The sequence below is a fragment of the Sinocyclocheilus rhinocerous genome, unplaced genomic scaffold (genome assembly GCF_001515625.1).
Source record: "Sinocyclocheilus rhinocerous isolate Xijiao unplaced genomic scaffold, SAMN03320098_v1.1 scaffold241, whole genome shotgun sequence".
NCBI classification, from domain to species: Eukaryota; Metazoa; Chordata; class Actinopteri; order Cypriniformes; family Cyprinidae; genus Sinocyclocheilus; species Sinocyclocheilus rhinocerous.
Genome location: NW_015659312.1, coordinates 680848 through 695388, shown reverse-complemented (window position 1 = coordinate 695388; position 14541 = coordinate 680848). Strand labels below are relative to the sequence as shown.

The 14541-nt window shown below is 37.4% G+C and overlaps 2 protein-coding genes across 4 annotated transcripts in view; one reads left to right on the top strand and one right to left on the bottom strand.

The window, feature by feature from the left end:
• Positions 1-3658: 3658 nt before the first annotated feature.
• On the bottom strand, positions 3659-11122 carry LOC107723582 (SH2 domain-containing adapter protein E-like). The gene is made up of 6 exons (XM_016532286.1): positions 10151-11122; positions 8034-8157; positions 5952-6170; positions 5526-5727; positions 4178-4297; positions 3659-4069 (listed from the first exon to the last, which is right to left on the bottom strand). The coding sequence occupies exons 1-6, from the start codon at positions 10613-10615 to the stop codon at positions 3886-3888; spliced, it is 1314 nt and encodes a 437-aa protein (XP_016387772.1). The 5' UTR covers positions 10616-11122; the 3' UTR covers positions 3659-3885.
• Positions 11123-12947: 1825 nt separating this feature from the next.
• The window catches only part of LOC107723515 (cingulin-like), a 29454-nt gene continuing 27860 nt past the window's right edge, over positions 12948-14541 (top strand). For all 3 annotated transcript variants that reach the window (XM_016532181.1, XM_016532180.1, XM_016532178.1), the window contains exon 1: positions 12948-13116. The gene's annotated coding sequence lies outside the window, so the exon portion shown is untranslated. The remainder of the gene's footprint in view (positions 13117-14541) is intronic.

The following is a 14541-nucleotide window of genomic DNA, read 5'->3' as shown; positions in this document are numbered from 1 at the left end:
TACTGTACTTAAGTACATTTTTCAAGTATCTGTACTTTACTGGAGTCGTTTTATTTTTTAGTAACTTTTACTTTTACTTCACTACATTCCAAAGCATAAGATCGTACTTTTTACTTCACTACATTTCATAAAACATATCGTTACTTATAATATATCACGTGCTCCGACACGCAGTAGCGGTGTCTGATTCAAGAACGAACTGATTCTTTACAATGAACCTTTTAAATCGGTTCGCAAATCTCACCAAACGATTCATTCACGAATTAGAATGAACCGATTGCAGCTGTTCTCGAGTCGACAACTCACTGATTCAAATGAACCGTTTAGATATATATATATAATATTTTATAGATAGATAGATAGAGCTATATTTTGAGATAGATGATCAAACATGGATTTTCTTCTCTATTGAACCACATACATTCTTTTTTTTCAATCTGCTTAACATTCTCTTTTCACCATCACCATGTTCATCACTTCTAAATACAGTCTTTCCTGCTGACATTTTTGTTGTTCTCTTAAACTTCCACACTCTCCTCCATGTCTTCCTCTACTGTTTCCCTCACAACCTTCCACTCCTTCCCTTCGTTGTTCTGTCTTTCCTTCTGATGTCATATTCTATGTGCACCTTTGTGCTTCCCTCTCTGTCTCCTGCCATTTGCTGCTGGCAGCTTTCTCTAACCTATGTGATTTTGACACACTGACTGACTTCAGCTGTCATGAAGAACACTATTTTGCCACGGATTTGACTGAATAGGTTTTTCCTATCAGTTCTAAATGCAATGTGAGGAATAACTATAGGGAATTGTGTGGTCTCAGTCGGCTATTAGGAAATAAGAGAAACAGACATTTTCTTTGGGAAAAGAGGTGGGCGAGAATGAATATATTCACACATACACAAAGACAATATATATTGTGCTCAATCTAATCAGATGAGTATACATTTACAATTGTTCATATGGCAGATGCTTTCCTCAGAGCTGACTTACTGTACATACGATGCATTCAAGGTTTATATTTTAGTAAGTGTGATCCCTGGGAAATGGCATTGCTAGCGCCATGTCAGTTGAGCGCTTAAAAAATATCCCATTTCTTATTTACTTATGCATTAGTCCTAATATTTAATTTATTATGTATTTAATATTATTATTTATTATTTATGTAGTTTTTCGCTTGAATTTTGAGATGCCATGGCAATGTTTAATAAGTGTCTGGAAACACTTAAACCTCTGATGATTCTTAGTGCATGATATCATAAGATCCTTTACTGATTAAGTTTGAGGTTGGTAAGATTGGTAAAAATGTTTTTGAAAGAAGTCTTTTATGCTCACCAAGGTCCCATTTATTTAATCAAAAAACAGTAAAACAGTAATATTGTGAAACAAATTAAATTTTCAAATAACAGTTTTCTATTTTAATAAAATATGTAATTTATTCCTGTAATGGCAAATTATACATTACTCCAGTCTTCAGTGTCACACGATCCTTCAGAAATCATTCTAATATGCTGATTTGGTGCTCAGGAAACATTTCTGATTATTGTCACAGCTGAAAACAGTTGTGCTACTTTTTGTTTTGTGAAAAACCGTGATACACTTTCATTACATCAGGATTTTTTGATGAATAGAAAGTTCAAAACAACAACATTTATTTGAAATAGAAATATGTCTAGTTAACCTTGACCCAGACAGTTTTAAATATGGATATTTTTCTTACACAAATGCATCGATTCACTTCAGAAGGCCTTATTAAACCCCCAGAGGAGCACTTTTTAAATGGATGGATGCACTTTACTGCCATTATAAAGCTTGGAAGAGCCAGGACATTTTTTAATACAATTCCGATTGTATTTGTCTGAAAGAAGAAGTCATGTACACCTTGGATGGCTTGAGGGTGAGTAAATTATGGGGTAATTTTCATTTTTGGGTGAAATATCCTTTTAAGCAAAATAGATTTGTTGTGGTTCTGATATGTTACTTTTCTTCAGGGACTTTTATGTGTGAATGTGAAAGAGACTGAGAGATTTAACGAATTTAGCATTATCTGCTTTATTTCAGGCTTTGCACAGTCTTACATTGTACAAAGGCAAAATCTTCAGTAAACATGCTTTTTTTCAATCACATTTCTAAACAATAATCAAATTTAGCATCCTTTAAGATTAAAATGGAACCTGTTACCTTTAAACAAAAAGACATACATTTAAACGTAACTTCCCATCACCAAGAGAGTGATACCACATTCGATACGCCATGAATCCAAACATGACTACACGGTCAGTAAATCTGTTCGACATCCCACTATTCCCAAACTCAAACCAATCAATAGAAAGTTACATCACGTACAGACAAGAACATTAGCCAATCAACGGCAGTGACTCATTTATCTGATGAATGAGCCAGCTTCAATTTGCTGTATTGATCCGAACTAATGATCTAACCTCAGCTATCCAGGAACTGCCAATGTGTGATGAAGTGTTTTTTTTTTCTTAGAGGATAAATTAATATGAGAATTCAACTATAATTCTAAACTGAATCTATGCTACCGATCCTAAAAATATCAGCTGTGCAGATTCTGGCCACTTAAATGCAGTCATTGTTGAAGGGAGTAAAATTTGTGTCTCTCCAGGGAAAGTTGCAGTTTGCCACTTCTGCCAGCAGGGGAGCGATTCGCTCCTTCAGGCACAAAATTAGATCAGTAACATGATTGGGAATGATCTTGTGAGGCTGCAGTCCCAGCGCACTCAAACAAGGAATGAGGAAATAACAAAACAGAAGTCTGCAACAGATACACATTACGTAAACTGTTGCGTTTAAACTACAGTTTTTGTCAAATATATTTCCTCCTTTGGTCTTTCTAGTGAGTAAAACCCTTTAGTTCCCTTCCTTTCAAGGGAACTTCGAACTGCGTCCTCTAGGGGTCGCTATGGGGAACGCCTTGTCGTGACCCATGTCTGAACCATACATTCAAAAAACACCAACAACATGTTGGCCGGCGACAGCCCATGACGTCACTACCGGTGCGACTATAGTATAAATAGGCACCGGGAGAACACGTCATTCTCTTCTTCGTCTTCATTGACTGTTTTGTTTGAAGCGTGCATTCTGTGGTAAGAGCGATCTTTCTTCCTTCATTATGGCGAGCACTAGCAAGACGTTTAGAAGATGTGTGCATCTGTGTCGTCGTTATTTGACACCTGATGACACACATGATCTTTGCGTCTTTTGTTTGGGCGAAGAGCACGCACGCGATGTCCTCGAGGAGGGCGAAGAAACTGAGGCTGAGCCCTCCCAATCTTCCTGCCCTGCATATGATGAGCTATTGGAGGTTATGGATTGCACCACGGCGAGGCTTGACTTGCCGTGGAAGCGGGCCTTTGAGCTTGCCACTCCCGTTTGGCTCAGTACTTCCGGGCATCTGTGAGCAGATGCTTGGGAAGCTCTTAAATCCATGCTATGGCAAGTGCACACGCTGAGCACTTTACGCACTTTCTAAAATCCACATGGTGGTAAGTGTGCACGCTAAGACTCTGCACACTTTCTGAAATCCTGTACAAGCGGTAGCCCCTGTGTGACAGGCCAAGACTTAGTATGATGCTAGGCTCTTGGTCGCATCCCTTTAAAGGAATCTATTCATGATTCCAACCCTTGAACGCTCAGGGAACCATGGTTACATAAGTAACCTGAGACGTTTTCAAAGGGGCAAAAACACAAATACATAAAATTCCACTAATCCTTTCCATGAGCACATCTACATACGTACAGTACGACAAAGAATTTTAAGCTGTGTTTTGCTGGCATGTGATTGGCAGGCACCACGGTATTGTACATTCATGTCTTTACACCAGAGAACGTTGTGAATATGTATAAGTTCAGCATGTGTGTGTGTTTAGTGTGTGCGTGGCACAGGGTGATGTAGGGTCATGTGTTCTGCCCCAGTAAAAGGTAGGCGCTGGGTACAGTAGTGGTGCACCACTTCTGGGATGCTTGGGAACACACAGCTGCTTTTTTCCAGTGTGTAGCCGCACTCTTTAGTCTGCGCTACGATGATGTGCACACATCCTTGACTCGTCCTGTCGAGAGAGGGAAATAAGGATCTTATATCATCTACGTCAGCATTTCAGGACTGCTAACTCATTACTTGTTCTCTCGATTTCAGAGATACACAAGCATACACTTACTTGAGGGCGATGGAGTATTTGCTGGTAGCTGATTCGCTGTCTCGCACCAGGAAGCTGGCCTCCCTACAGTGCTGCAGCTGAGCCTCCGCCTCCTGACGACTCACACTGCCATGATACCAGCTAGAGAGAGAGAGAGACAGAGACGAGAAAAAGGGAGGAGATTCTTATTTCTACACAGTACAATTATGTAATATGATTAGAAAAGGTATAAAATGTAGAAGAAGAGAATTAGGAGGCATTGAGAAAGTTGGACAACAGTACAAATGGATAGATTTGCCAAATAACACATTTTAAGTGTTGAAGCAACATTTTCAAACTAAAACTCATAATAAAAATGAAAATGTATGACTTTATTTCTTCTGTGGAACACAAAAGAAAACATTTGGAAAAATGTCTCATTGTTTTTGTCCATAAAGTGAAAAGTCAATGGGGTCCAGTGTTGTTGAGGATCCCACTAACTTTCATTGAATGGACAAAAACAATTTTCAGAATATCTTCTATGATCCACAGAAAAAAGAAATTCATACATGTTTGAAATGACATGAGGGTTAGAAAATGACAAAATGTTCACTTTTGAGTATGCAAGACCGTGCTATATTGTTAATATAGTGAAGTTACATGCACTTTGTGAATCATGACACAACCAAAATAATAATTTTATAAAAAACGTCACAAAAATTTGGGCCCTTTGTGTTTTTATTTTGTAGTGTATCAAAAGTTTGGAATCATTGAAAAATGTTAACGCCCACCAAGGCTGCAATTATTTGATCAAAAATACAATAAAAACAGTTATACTGTGAAATATTATATATTTTAAAATGATTTTTTTCCTGTAATGGCACAGCTGAATTTTCAGCAGCCATTACTCCAGTCTTCAGTGTCACATGATTCTTCAGAAATAATTCAAAAACATGAAAAAAAAATCTTACTTAATTATTCCAAACCTAATATAAAATCGTATAAAACTAAATATGTGCAAAAACATTAATATTACTACTTACAAAATTCTATATAAATTCTTAAAAATATACTACAAAATAATAACATCAAGGGTGCAAATTTTCATTAGAACATTGTTATTGTGCAAATTCACAAAGCGTTGACATTCTTCCTTAAGATATAGTTCCTGACATGTAATGTAAGGTTAGGATTGCCTCTATTATAAGTGCTAATATACACAGTAGCTAGATGATCATGTTTATGTCATAGCTGTTAACATACTGTGTATTTTAGCACACATATTCTCATTACAGTTTTATTTTCATCATCTCAATTTTTAAGTTTCAGATAACCCACATAAAATCTCCACATTTTAACGACACAGACACACACACACACACACACACACCTCTGTTTCTCCAAGGGCAGGGTAGGATCAACTATTGGTGTCTCACTGTCTGGGGTGGTGCTGGGAGATGAAGGGGAAGTCGGGGACGGGGGATTCGGTCGAAGGGTTTTAGGGGTCCAGCTCTTATGTCTCAGTGTCTGCTGTTTTACAGTAGGAGAACCTGGCTCTTCCTTCGACATGCGCTCTATTCCATCAAACTGAGCTGTACACAGAAAGAAACATCAACCACCACCATAGTTTTTATTATGGCATCTGCCAATAATGCCCCCCCCCCATCCCATCCCAAATGTTTTGAACAACTGCTACATCATAAGTTCCTTAATAACATGAACTAACTGTTTAATAGTTTTCCTCATTAGGCTGTGTCTATGTATCGGTAATGCTAAATAAAGAAGATGCTTCTAATATGAATGTGAGGGATGTTACCTGACAGTGCTCTAACAATCTGCTCCTTCTTCCACTCCCAGGGCAGCTCATACTCTGCTGGTGGTCTGGGGTCGGACTCAGGTCGGGTCAAGGGAATTCCCTCCAGAACCTCCTCATATGGGACATCATAGATCTGAGGAGGTCCAGACCCCTCACTTTCTCCTCCATTCAACACTACACACACTTTCAGCAAGTCCTTCGAGCCTCGTCGGCGAATCTCTGCGTAAGGGCACAAATTAACGTGTAGGATCAGAACTCTTTCCAGAAAAGATTTCACGGGATAATAACAGTACTAGAAAGTTATTTGTAGAACATTGCCCAAGTAAACTAGTTATTCTTAGGCTGTAATTATGGTGCGGTCTCACATTAGCAAAATTTTACGAGCAAAAAATGGTCAATTTTCTATTGTCAATAATGTAGAGATGTATGAATTAAAGATCACACAGAAGTCACTTTCAAAATAAGCAGATTTCTGTTAGTCAATTTCAAATTTGCATGACCAACTTGAACACGCTGTGAAATCTGTGTGGGGAAATCTTACAGCCTCATGTGAAATTCCAGATCGTGTGGATTCCTATTGACTAGATTTTGCAAAATATTTGCAGAACAACAGTAAATGTGACTGCACCTTTAGTCTCACATTTATCAAGCTTCCACATATTCTCATATTTACAAACCATAATATAACACATTCTGTTATGAACCTTGCATTTGAGCAGCCAACCACTGCCCAGTTTTTCCAAATTTATCATTAAGTAGGACTGAATTAATCGCTCTCAGTTTCACTGTAAGTGGAAAAGGATGGCCTTACTTGTCCCTAGAAATCACTACCTACTGTAATATGCACATCCAGATGCTTCATTTACAAGTAAATAGCCCATGTGCTAAAGATGCAAAACAAGCTGTCAGCATTAATGAGAGTTCCCTCTCTTTCTCTCTCTCACCTTTTTTATCCAATGTGCTAAATATTGCAATATTTGTTAAATAATTATTTAATGTACTTAATAGTAACTGGAAAAGTTGTTAGAGCTAATGGTACTGTTGTCAGTCACCTTATACACCAAGTGAATTTTCCCCTACATATATTTGACACTTTGCTAATAAATCACTGTATAACTGTTGAAAGAGTAGCAAGATAGAAGCTTATTCTATTCTATTCTATTCTATTCTATTCTATCAACTTAAAAGTGAGTGAAACCACAGGAAATAATAACTAAGTCAAAGTTGAATCTGTAGTATACCAACAAATACCAAGACAAATCATAAGTTTAGGTTCTAAGTTTAGATTTTACATTTAGACTGAATATTTAAATTTGTTTTTATCTTTAAATAATATAGATACAGATTAAAATATGAAAAAGAGAAAAACAAAACCTTATTACACAACACAAAACATAACATATAGATATCTTGTATATAGACTTTTTAAAGAAAAAAAAAACTTTTTCTGTGAAGAAAAGAAAAAAATGTAGCATTTTCTATCATTCTCACCCATAATTGTATAACACTGCATTTTCAGTTTAGTGCATTTTACTTTCATCTCAAAATCCGTGTACGTATGCATCTATTCATTCTTCAAGATTTAAAGTTCAGCATCAACAAAACATTGCCTGGAGCTCCATCATTCTCCCTTCACTCACTGTTTCTTTGCTGTCACTTTGTGTCTGGCCTATTGTGTGCGAAAACAATGGTCATACCAGGGGAAAGTCAGACCAAGTCTGATTGGCTGGCTTAGCCGGCCACTTCCTGAGTTCTGGGAAGTGATTGGGGGAGTGAGGAGTGCTGGGGGGTCTTTCTCACATAGCCAGGCATACTGGGGGGACGGCAGGGGTCAACTTCCTGTCCATAGAATGGGGCAAAGGAAACACAGACAGGAAGCAGAAAGAGGAAACTGCACCCATTGTCCCAGCACAACACTGTCACCGTGGAAACCACCAAAGGAGAGAGAGGGAGTCGTGATTTTTCATACCCTTCAAATCCCTGAAAATCTACTCGCGACACTGATATACTACGTATGAGAAATGTTTTAGTTGAATAAACAATTAAAAGAAAGAGAAGTAAAGAAGAGAAGAGGTGGTGTACCTGTAATAATGAGCTGGGCATCATAAGGTTCCATGTAGCCATCATTCTCTCCTTCTCTTTCAGCCTCTCTCTGTTCCCTCGTTTTCTCAGCATCAAATGGGTCAGCATAATCCTCCAGGATGATCTATTATGAGTGAGAAGAAAAGAAGAATAGAAAGAGATATCAATGATTTGTGTTCACGTCTACACCCTCAAAAGTACAGAAATATTCTGAGTTTAGTAAAAGTTCAGCTCAATCAAAAGCTTTTGTGGCATAATGTTGATAAACACAAAAAATATTTTGACTTGTCCCTCATTTCCTAAAAAAAAAAAAAAAAAAGGATGCAGAAATTGAGGTTTCAGTGAGGCACTTACAATATAAGTAAATAGGACCAGTTTCTGGAGGATTTAAAAGCAGAAATGTGCAGCTTAAAATGTTTGTAAAAGCACTTATGTTAATTCTTCTGTTGAAACTTGTTTATTATGTAAGCTGTAAAATTGTTCTCTTAATTTTTATGGTTGTTTTAGGGTTTAGGCATTATGTTGTCATGGTAACGAATTATAAAATTGCATATTACTACACAGAAAAGGTTAGTATGCAATGTTTCACACTAAAATAATGTTAACATGCTTGAAACTAATGAAACAGTGAGTAACAATGAGTATTTTAATGTTATGGATCAGCCCTATTCTATTGTACATGCCTCATAGTTGTTGTTTTTTTTTGTTTTTTTTTTAAGAAAAGGAGGAACAAGTTGAAATGAATGTGCTAATCAGTTTTTTTCTTTCTGTTCTAACATATCAATGTAACATTAAATTACATATCAAAGTAATTAGTGTCATGCCAAAAGTGCTATTGATTGAGCTTGACTTTATATGAACTTACAATATTCTGTAAATAATATGATACAAATGTTCACTAGTGGAGGTTCTACAATCATCTACTTCAGAAATAGTGCAAAGCCAGCTAAAAAGAGCATTTAGTCAAAACCTGGAGTTAAATTTCATCTTACTGGGTGGAATTCTTTATTCTGTCTCATAGTTGAAGAGTGTTACTTCAGCTGAAGAGCTTATGCTTATACTCCAGCCCATCTTTCCCCTTTCTTTCTCTGATTCTCCCTCTGGATATCATATTTTGTGTGTGTTTGACCTCGTGAGATTCTGATTTCTGTGCTATTATGTTCAAAGTGTAGCTGGAGGGGATGTCCGTAAATGGGAGAGGATACAGTCTATGTATCAGGTGACATAATTCTTCAAACACTGCCTTCACTAGGGACTGGAAGAATGGGATGGAGCCATTGTGTTATGCATGCATTGTATTCTTTGCGTATTTGTGAGCAAGGGTGTGTGTGTATGCACACAAAAGTGTGTTTCCCACAAAGACAGAGTGAAGAGTGTGCATGACTAGGAAAAGAGACAGGAAGAGAGGCAAGGAAAAGGCTCTCATTGTGTTTGTTGCTTTTCAGCTCCACTGTGTCTGGTTATAATACAGCAGTTCAATGAAAAGGGAATATAGGGAGAAAAAGTGAGACGTGGGGAGGGAGCAAAGAAAGAAGAGGGGGCTGAGAGAGGGGAGAAGAAGATATTGCTGTAATAAAGAACTGGAAGGGAGATATTGATCTCAATTTTCAAAACAAAGACATTTGTTTGGTTCTCACAGTCAACAGGGTGACTGGGAAAATTGGAGTATGTCAAAGAACACCCGTCTCTGAGGCCTACTTTATCACTCAGATCAGGGCCATTCTTCCTTTATCCCTGCTGAAAAACCATCCTAAATCAATCTAAAATGCTGGTCTCAGTTGGTTTGAGCTGGTCTTATTTCAGGTCGTCAGCAAGTAGACCAGCATTTAGGGTAAAAGAACCATAAAAGAACCATTTTCCCCCATAAGTGTGAAGAACATTTTTAAAAAATCTAAACCTTTTCCCACTATAAAGAACATTTTGTGGGACTGAAAGGTTCCATGGATGTTCGAGGTTCTTCGTGGAACCATAAATTCCAATAAAGAACCTTTATTTTTAAAAGTGAAGGAGGTTAGCTTTTTTTGTTCAGAGATGAATTTACACATTTTCAGAAAAAATGTACATGATGTAATTCTGATTATTTATATATTGTGGTGTTGCCTCATTCTCAAACTTACCGTTTCTGTCCTGATTGGTGACTTGGCCCTCTCGCTGTCTGGAGATGATCCTCCTACACTGGATTTGGGATCATTAACCTTGATCATTCTGCTCATGTACGCGTCAGCAAGACTGGTGGTCCGCAGGGTGCGATGGTCTTCAAACCCCTCCATTTTGGTGTTCTTCTTACTTTTCCCAGGGATCAAAATCTCCCATATCTTCCCGTCTTTTATCGAGCCGGTGCTGGAGTGGTTCCGTCCCAGCTCGATGGCCGAATTTTTACGATTTCTCCCGTGGAGCAGCGAACCCACACCACCACTGCCACCGTTTTCCGCTCCAGAATTTTTACGCAGACTCCCCTTCGAACCAGTACCGACCGTCAGAACCGGTTTGGGACGGGACTGAGTTCCCGATTCCGAAGCAGAACGGATCCGGTCGGATCCAGTCTTCAAACTAGTTGGAAAATCTTTAAACCACTTCGCCATGGTGAATACGCACAGGTGTCGGCGCCACTCTCCATACACACGCGCAACTCCTTTAGGAAACTAATCGGCTTCTAAAATATCACTGACTATGGCCCTATAATTGATTTTTTTTTTTTTTTTGCCTAATTAATAACACTTTAACGCGCAGTTTTTTAAACAAGTATTACTTTTAATTAATATACTTAGGCTAATTTTAAAAATCTGTAAAATTGATTTAGGGAAAGGTTCCGAATATTAAAATTCATTTTATGTAGGCTAATCTTGTTTACAGAATTTATCCCATTCGTATTTCTTTTCAGGAAACTTCTTACACTCTCAACTATAGGCTATACTACGATTCTTCACATTGGAATATAATGTCGTGGTTTTGTTTGCTCCCAATTATTCCCGCAAGATAAAGAGGAGTCTCTGAAGGGCATAAACGCGGAAAAATTGAAAGTTTTTCTTAGCTCTCGCTGAAGATCCCATTCCCGGTATATCCACTCCAAGCGACAGTCTAAATGAAGTGAAGGGGATGTACATGTACGTGCGTTTGTGCTGCAGCTGTGGGTGGGGGTGGTTTCTGTGCCTCTGCAGGCAGCTACTGTTCCCCTAAATGGGAACTTTTCACCCACCTGTAGATGCAAACCTACTGCTCACTTAATGCTCTGGAGCTCAGCAAATATATTTTTAGCTTTATCAAAACGTTTCCATTTACTTGACACACTCTTTACTCCAGTGGGTAGACTATTTTACTCAGTGAAGGTCAATTTCTGGGAAAGTCTTGGCTATAACTAACTAAATAATCAACTATACCTAATAAACAACTATTTGACATTTCCATCGTTAGACTCCAGGGGGTAAGCTACTCCAGTATAGGTCCATTTCTGGTAAATAAATAAATAAATATACAGCTATATTAAACAACTATTTGACATTTCCACCGTTGTTGGCTACGGAAAAAAAAGATAATTGAACACATTTTGGCCTAATAGCGGGGCATGTTGTCACATCAAATTGAAATCTGTAAATAGGCTCATGTAGATTTTTATGCTTAATTTAAACTAAATGTGAAATTAAATGTTAAAAAATATGACAAAGCAGCAAAACCAGTTAAAATATTAGAAACGAATATTTAAATATGATTTTGTTCTTAATAATTAAAAAAAACCTCTATATGCTGAACAATTATTGTGCAAGACACTACCACAGAGGGGCAGCAGTTTACACCGGGTAACTGGCCCAAGTCACTTGTTAGGGCAGACACATAGGCAATTTAAAGTTATTTATGCTGCCTCCATCTAGTGGCTGATTAATAAAACATTCATAATTCATTGATAAGACGTAAACATTAATTATTTAATTACGCATTAATTTAATTAATTAGAAACAACAATACACGTGTCTGCTTGAAAATTAGCTATTTCTGGCATTCCAAAGTGTTAGAATTGTTCTAATTGGCACCGACTTTAATACTTACCTACTGTATAAGGTTATACACACACATTTCTATTGTTACATTGTTCTTAAAAGGTAACTCAAAATACTGAAAGTTGAAAACTGGATACTGTCTCGGCTCATAGGTGACTACTGTGAAGAGTAACAGCATTATCAAGTGTTTATGAACTCTGTCAATCATCTCAGCTCATCGTGGAATGTCTTGAAGAATTTATTGAAAAGCATCTGGACCAGTTTTTCCAGTTATTGAAAACGATAAAGTAAGCGAAAACGATTCAGTAAACGAAAAATTACTGAATAAATTCTACAAGACACTACACTGGACATTTACTCTCATCGGCGGCCTACTAACTAGCATAACCAGCTGCACTCAGATTCTGCACTATTTTTGTATTGTACTTAGTAGGCCTAGTGTTTGATTGTACTTTTTATGATGCGCTTTCCCCATCGTCGATTAAATTCTGATTTTAATGTAACGTTATTCTATTTACAAAAACAGACATTTTTATGATGCACCCGAATACGATACTATCAGATTTTATAGTATCTATATCTACAAGACCACGTCAGTATAAACAACCTTCACAACTCTATTTGCATACATATCGAATTGCGCAACAGACAGTTACATGAACGTGCACGTAGAAGTTTAAGCCGACTGAGTTTTAGTAACAAAACTAAACGTTCCTGTCTCTAAATCATATCACCAAATTTACATTTCAGATTTCACTCCTCCACAGACAAACGCGTTCCAGATTTAATTGTGATTGACACACAATCTTACCAATAACCGAAAGAGAAATGGTTTCACGCGTTCCACCCACGACGCCTCTATCAGCCAATGAGATTATTCTCACGCGCAAAGTGGGCGGAGCATGTGGTATCGGTCTGAAAGGTAACAGGTTGTCTTTAGCAAATGTTTTCCCTTGGGTTTATTAGTTAGAGCTGTCACATTTAAAGAGACCATCTTTACTTTTACAATATTAGTTCTCATGAAGGAGAACCCCAGGGAGGAACAGAGGAACATTCCGCAGAGTTAAATATAAACTTTGCCTTAACATCAGGTAAGTCAAATGTTATTTTTGTTTCGCTAAACCTGTTAGCCTATGACTAGAAATTGATGCTAAATTGTTTGTCGCGCTCCAGATGCTCCAACTCATTCTCGAGCCGAACTTTCTTCCTCTGGGAGTGACACTTGTTTCGCTGCATACTTGCAGGTTTAGTTGTGTTTTTGTCCTGTTTCATGCTATTCTTAAATGGTCTTCTCTAAAGATGGATTAATGTCTGTCCAAAGGATTATTGTCTAATTTAGCCCGCTGGTTTTCGCTTCGCCCCGAGAGACTTCATAACCCATTGAGTTTCGCACATAGCGCAGGTGCATCGCCAGGTGAACACCTGCGCTTCTTTCTGTGGGAACAAACTCATGAGAGAAAAGCTTGACGAGGCAAACAATTCCGATTAAACTGTGTTGTGATTGTTTACCTCCTCACCACAGCCCAGAAAGTCCGCTAAACATTTAAAGCCTTGTTTGTATAGCCTAATTTTCATTCAGGTGAATAACGAGTCAGTCAAACACGCCGTGAGCGATCAGGTTACTGCGTCAGGTAGACTGTCAAACGTTTGCTGTTTAAAGGGACTATTACATAAAAGAACAACCAACTTTTAAGTGAATTAAAGCGATAATGCTGATTATTTTTATACATAGCTCATTTGGTAGTTCCGTGGTCATGTTATCGAGACGTCAGGACCTTTAGAGATTTGAAACCAGTGACTCAGTGCAGAAGAATTTTATAGGCCCGGGTTGAGCAATGGCACACAAACTCTTTACAATAATACTAATTCTCAGGCATTTAAATTATTGCTTCTCGACCTGTTTCTATGTACCCCCACAGCTCCATCAGTAAGGGTCAAGTTTAGAAATGTGTTATTATTATCATCTAATATATTGGATATAATTCAGTTTAATCATTGATATTATTCAAGTGGCCATTATTACAGAGATTCATGTTAATCTTATGGACCCTTTTCACAGATTTTGATGTAGCTGTGGAAAGTCTAGCAAAGGTTTTTTTTTATATTTTCCATATTTAAAAAATTTTTATATACATTTATAACACAGTACTTTGTGTTTGCTTACCTTGGCATTAAATTACACAAAGAAGCTAACATAATACACATAACACAAACTATTTGCTGCTGCATGAGTGTTTCTAATACAATAGCTGAGTGCAAATTTGACATCTTTCTCACTTTTGACCAGCGTAATCAATCTTACAATTTTCCTCTTTTTGAATGTCATAGAAACACTAAAGTGGATTTTTTTTCTTTTGCTACTGGAGCAAATGGGAACGCAAAAAAATCTATATTTGTTATAGTTTCTTTTCACTACTTATAAAGGTTTCTACAAGACTTTTCATACACTTTAACAATTCTGGCTGGAATAATGGAGTAATTTTATTTATTTATTTATTTTACTCAAATGTTTAATT

Excerpts from the sequence above, each read along its gene's own strand:
- LOC107723582 (XM_016532286.1), bottom strand. The coding sequence starts at position 10,615 with ATGGCGAAGTGGTTTAAAGATTTTCCAACTAGTTTGAAGACTGGATCC. Across the intron at positions 8,158-10,150 it reads CACCAATCAGGACAGAAACG|ATCATCCTGGAGGATTATGC; the intron begins GTAAGTTTGAGA and ends CACTCATAATAG. Across the intron at positions 4,070-4,177 it reads AAATACTCCATCGCCCTCAA|GACGAGTCAAGGATGTGTGC; the intron begins GTAAGTGTATGC and ends CTCTCTCGACAG.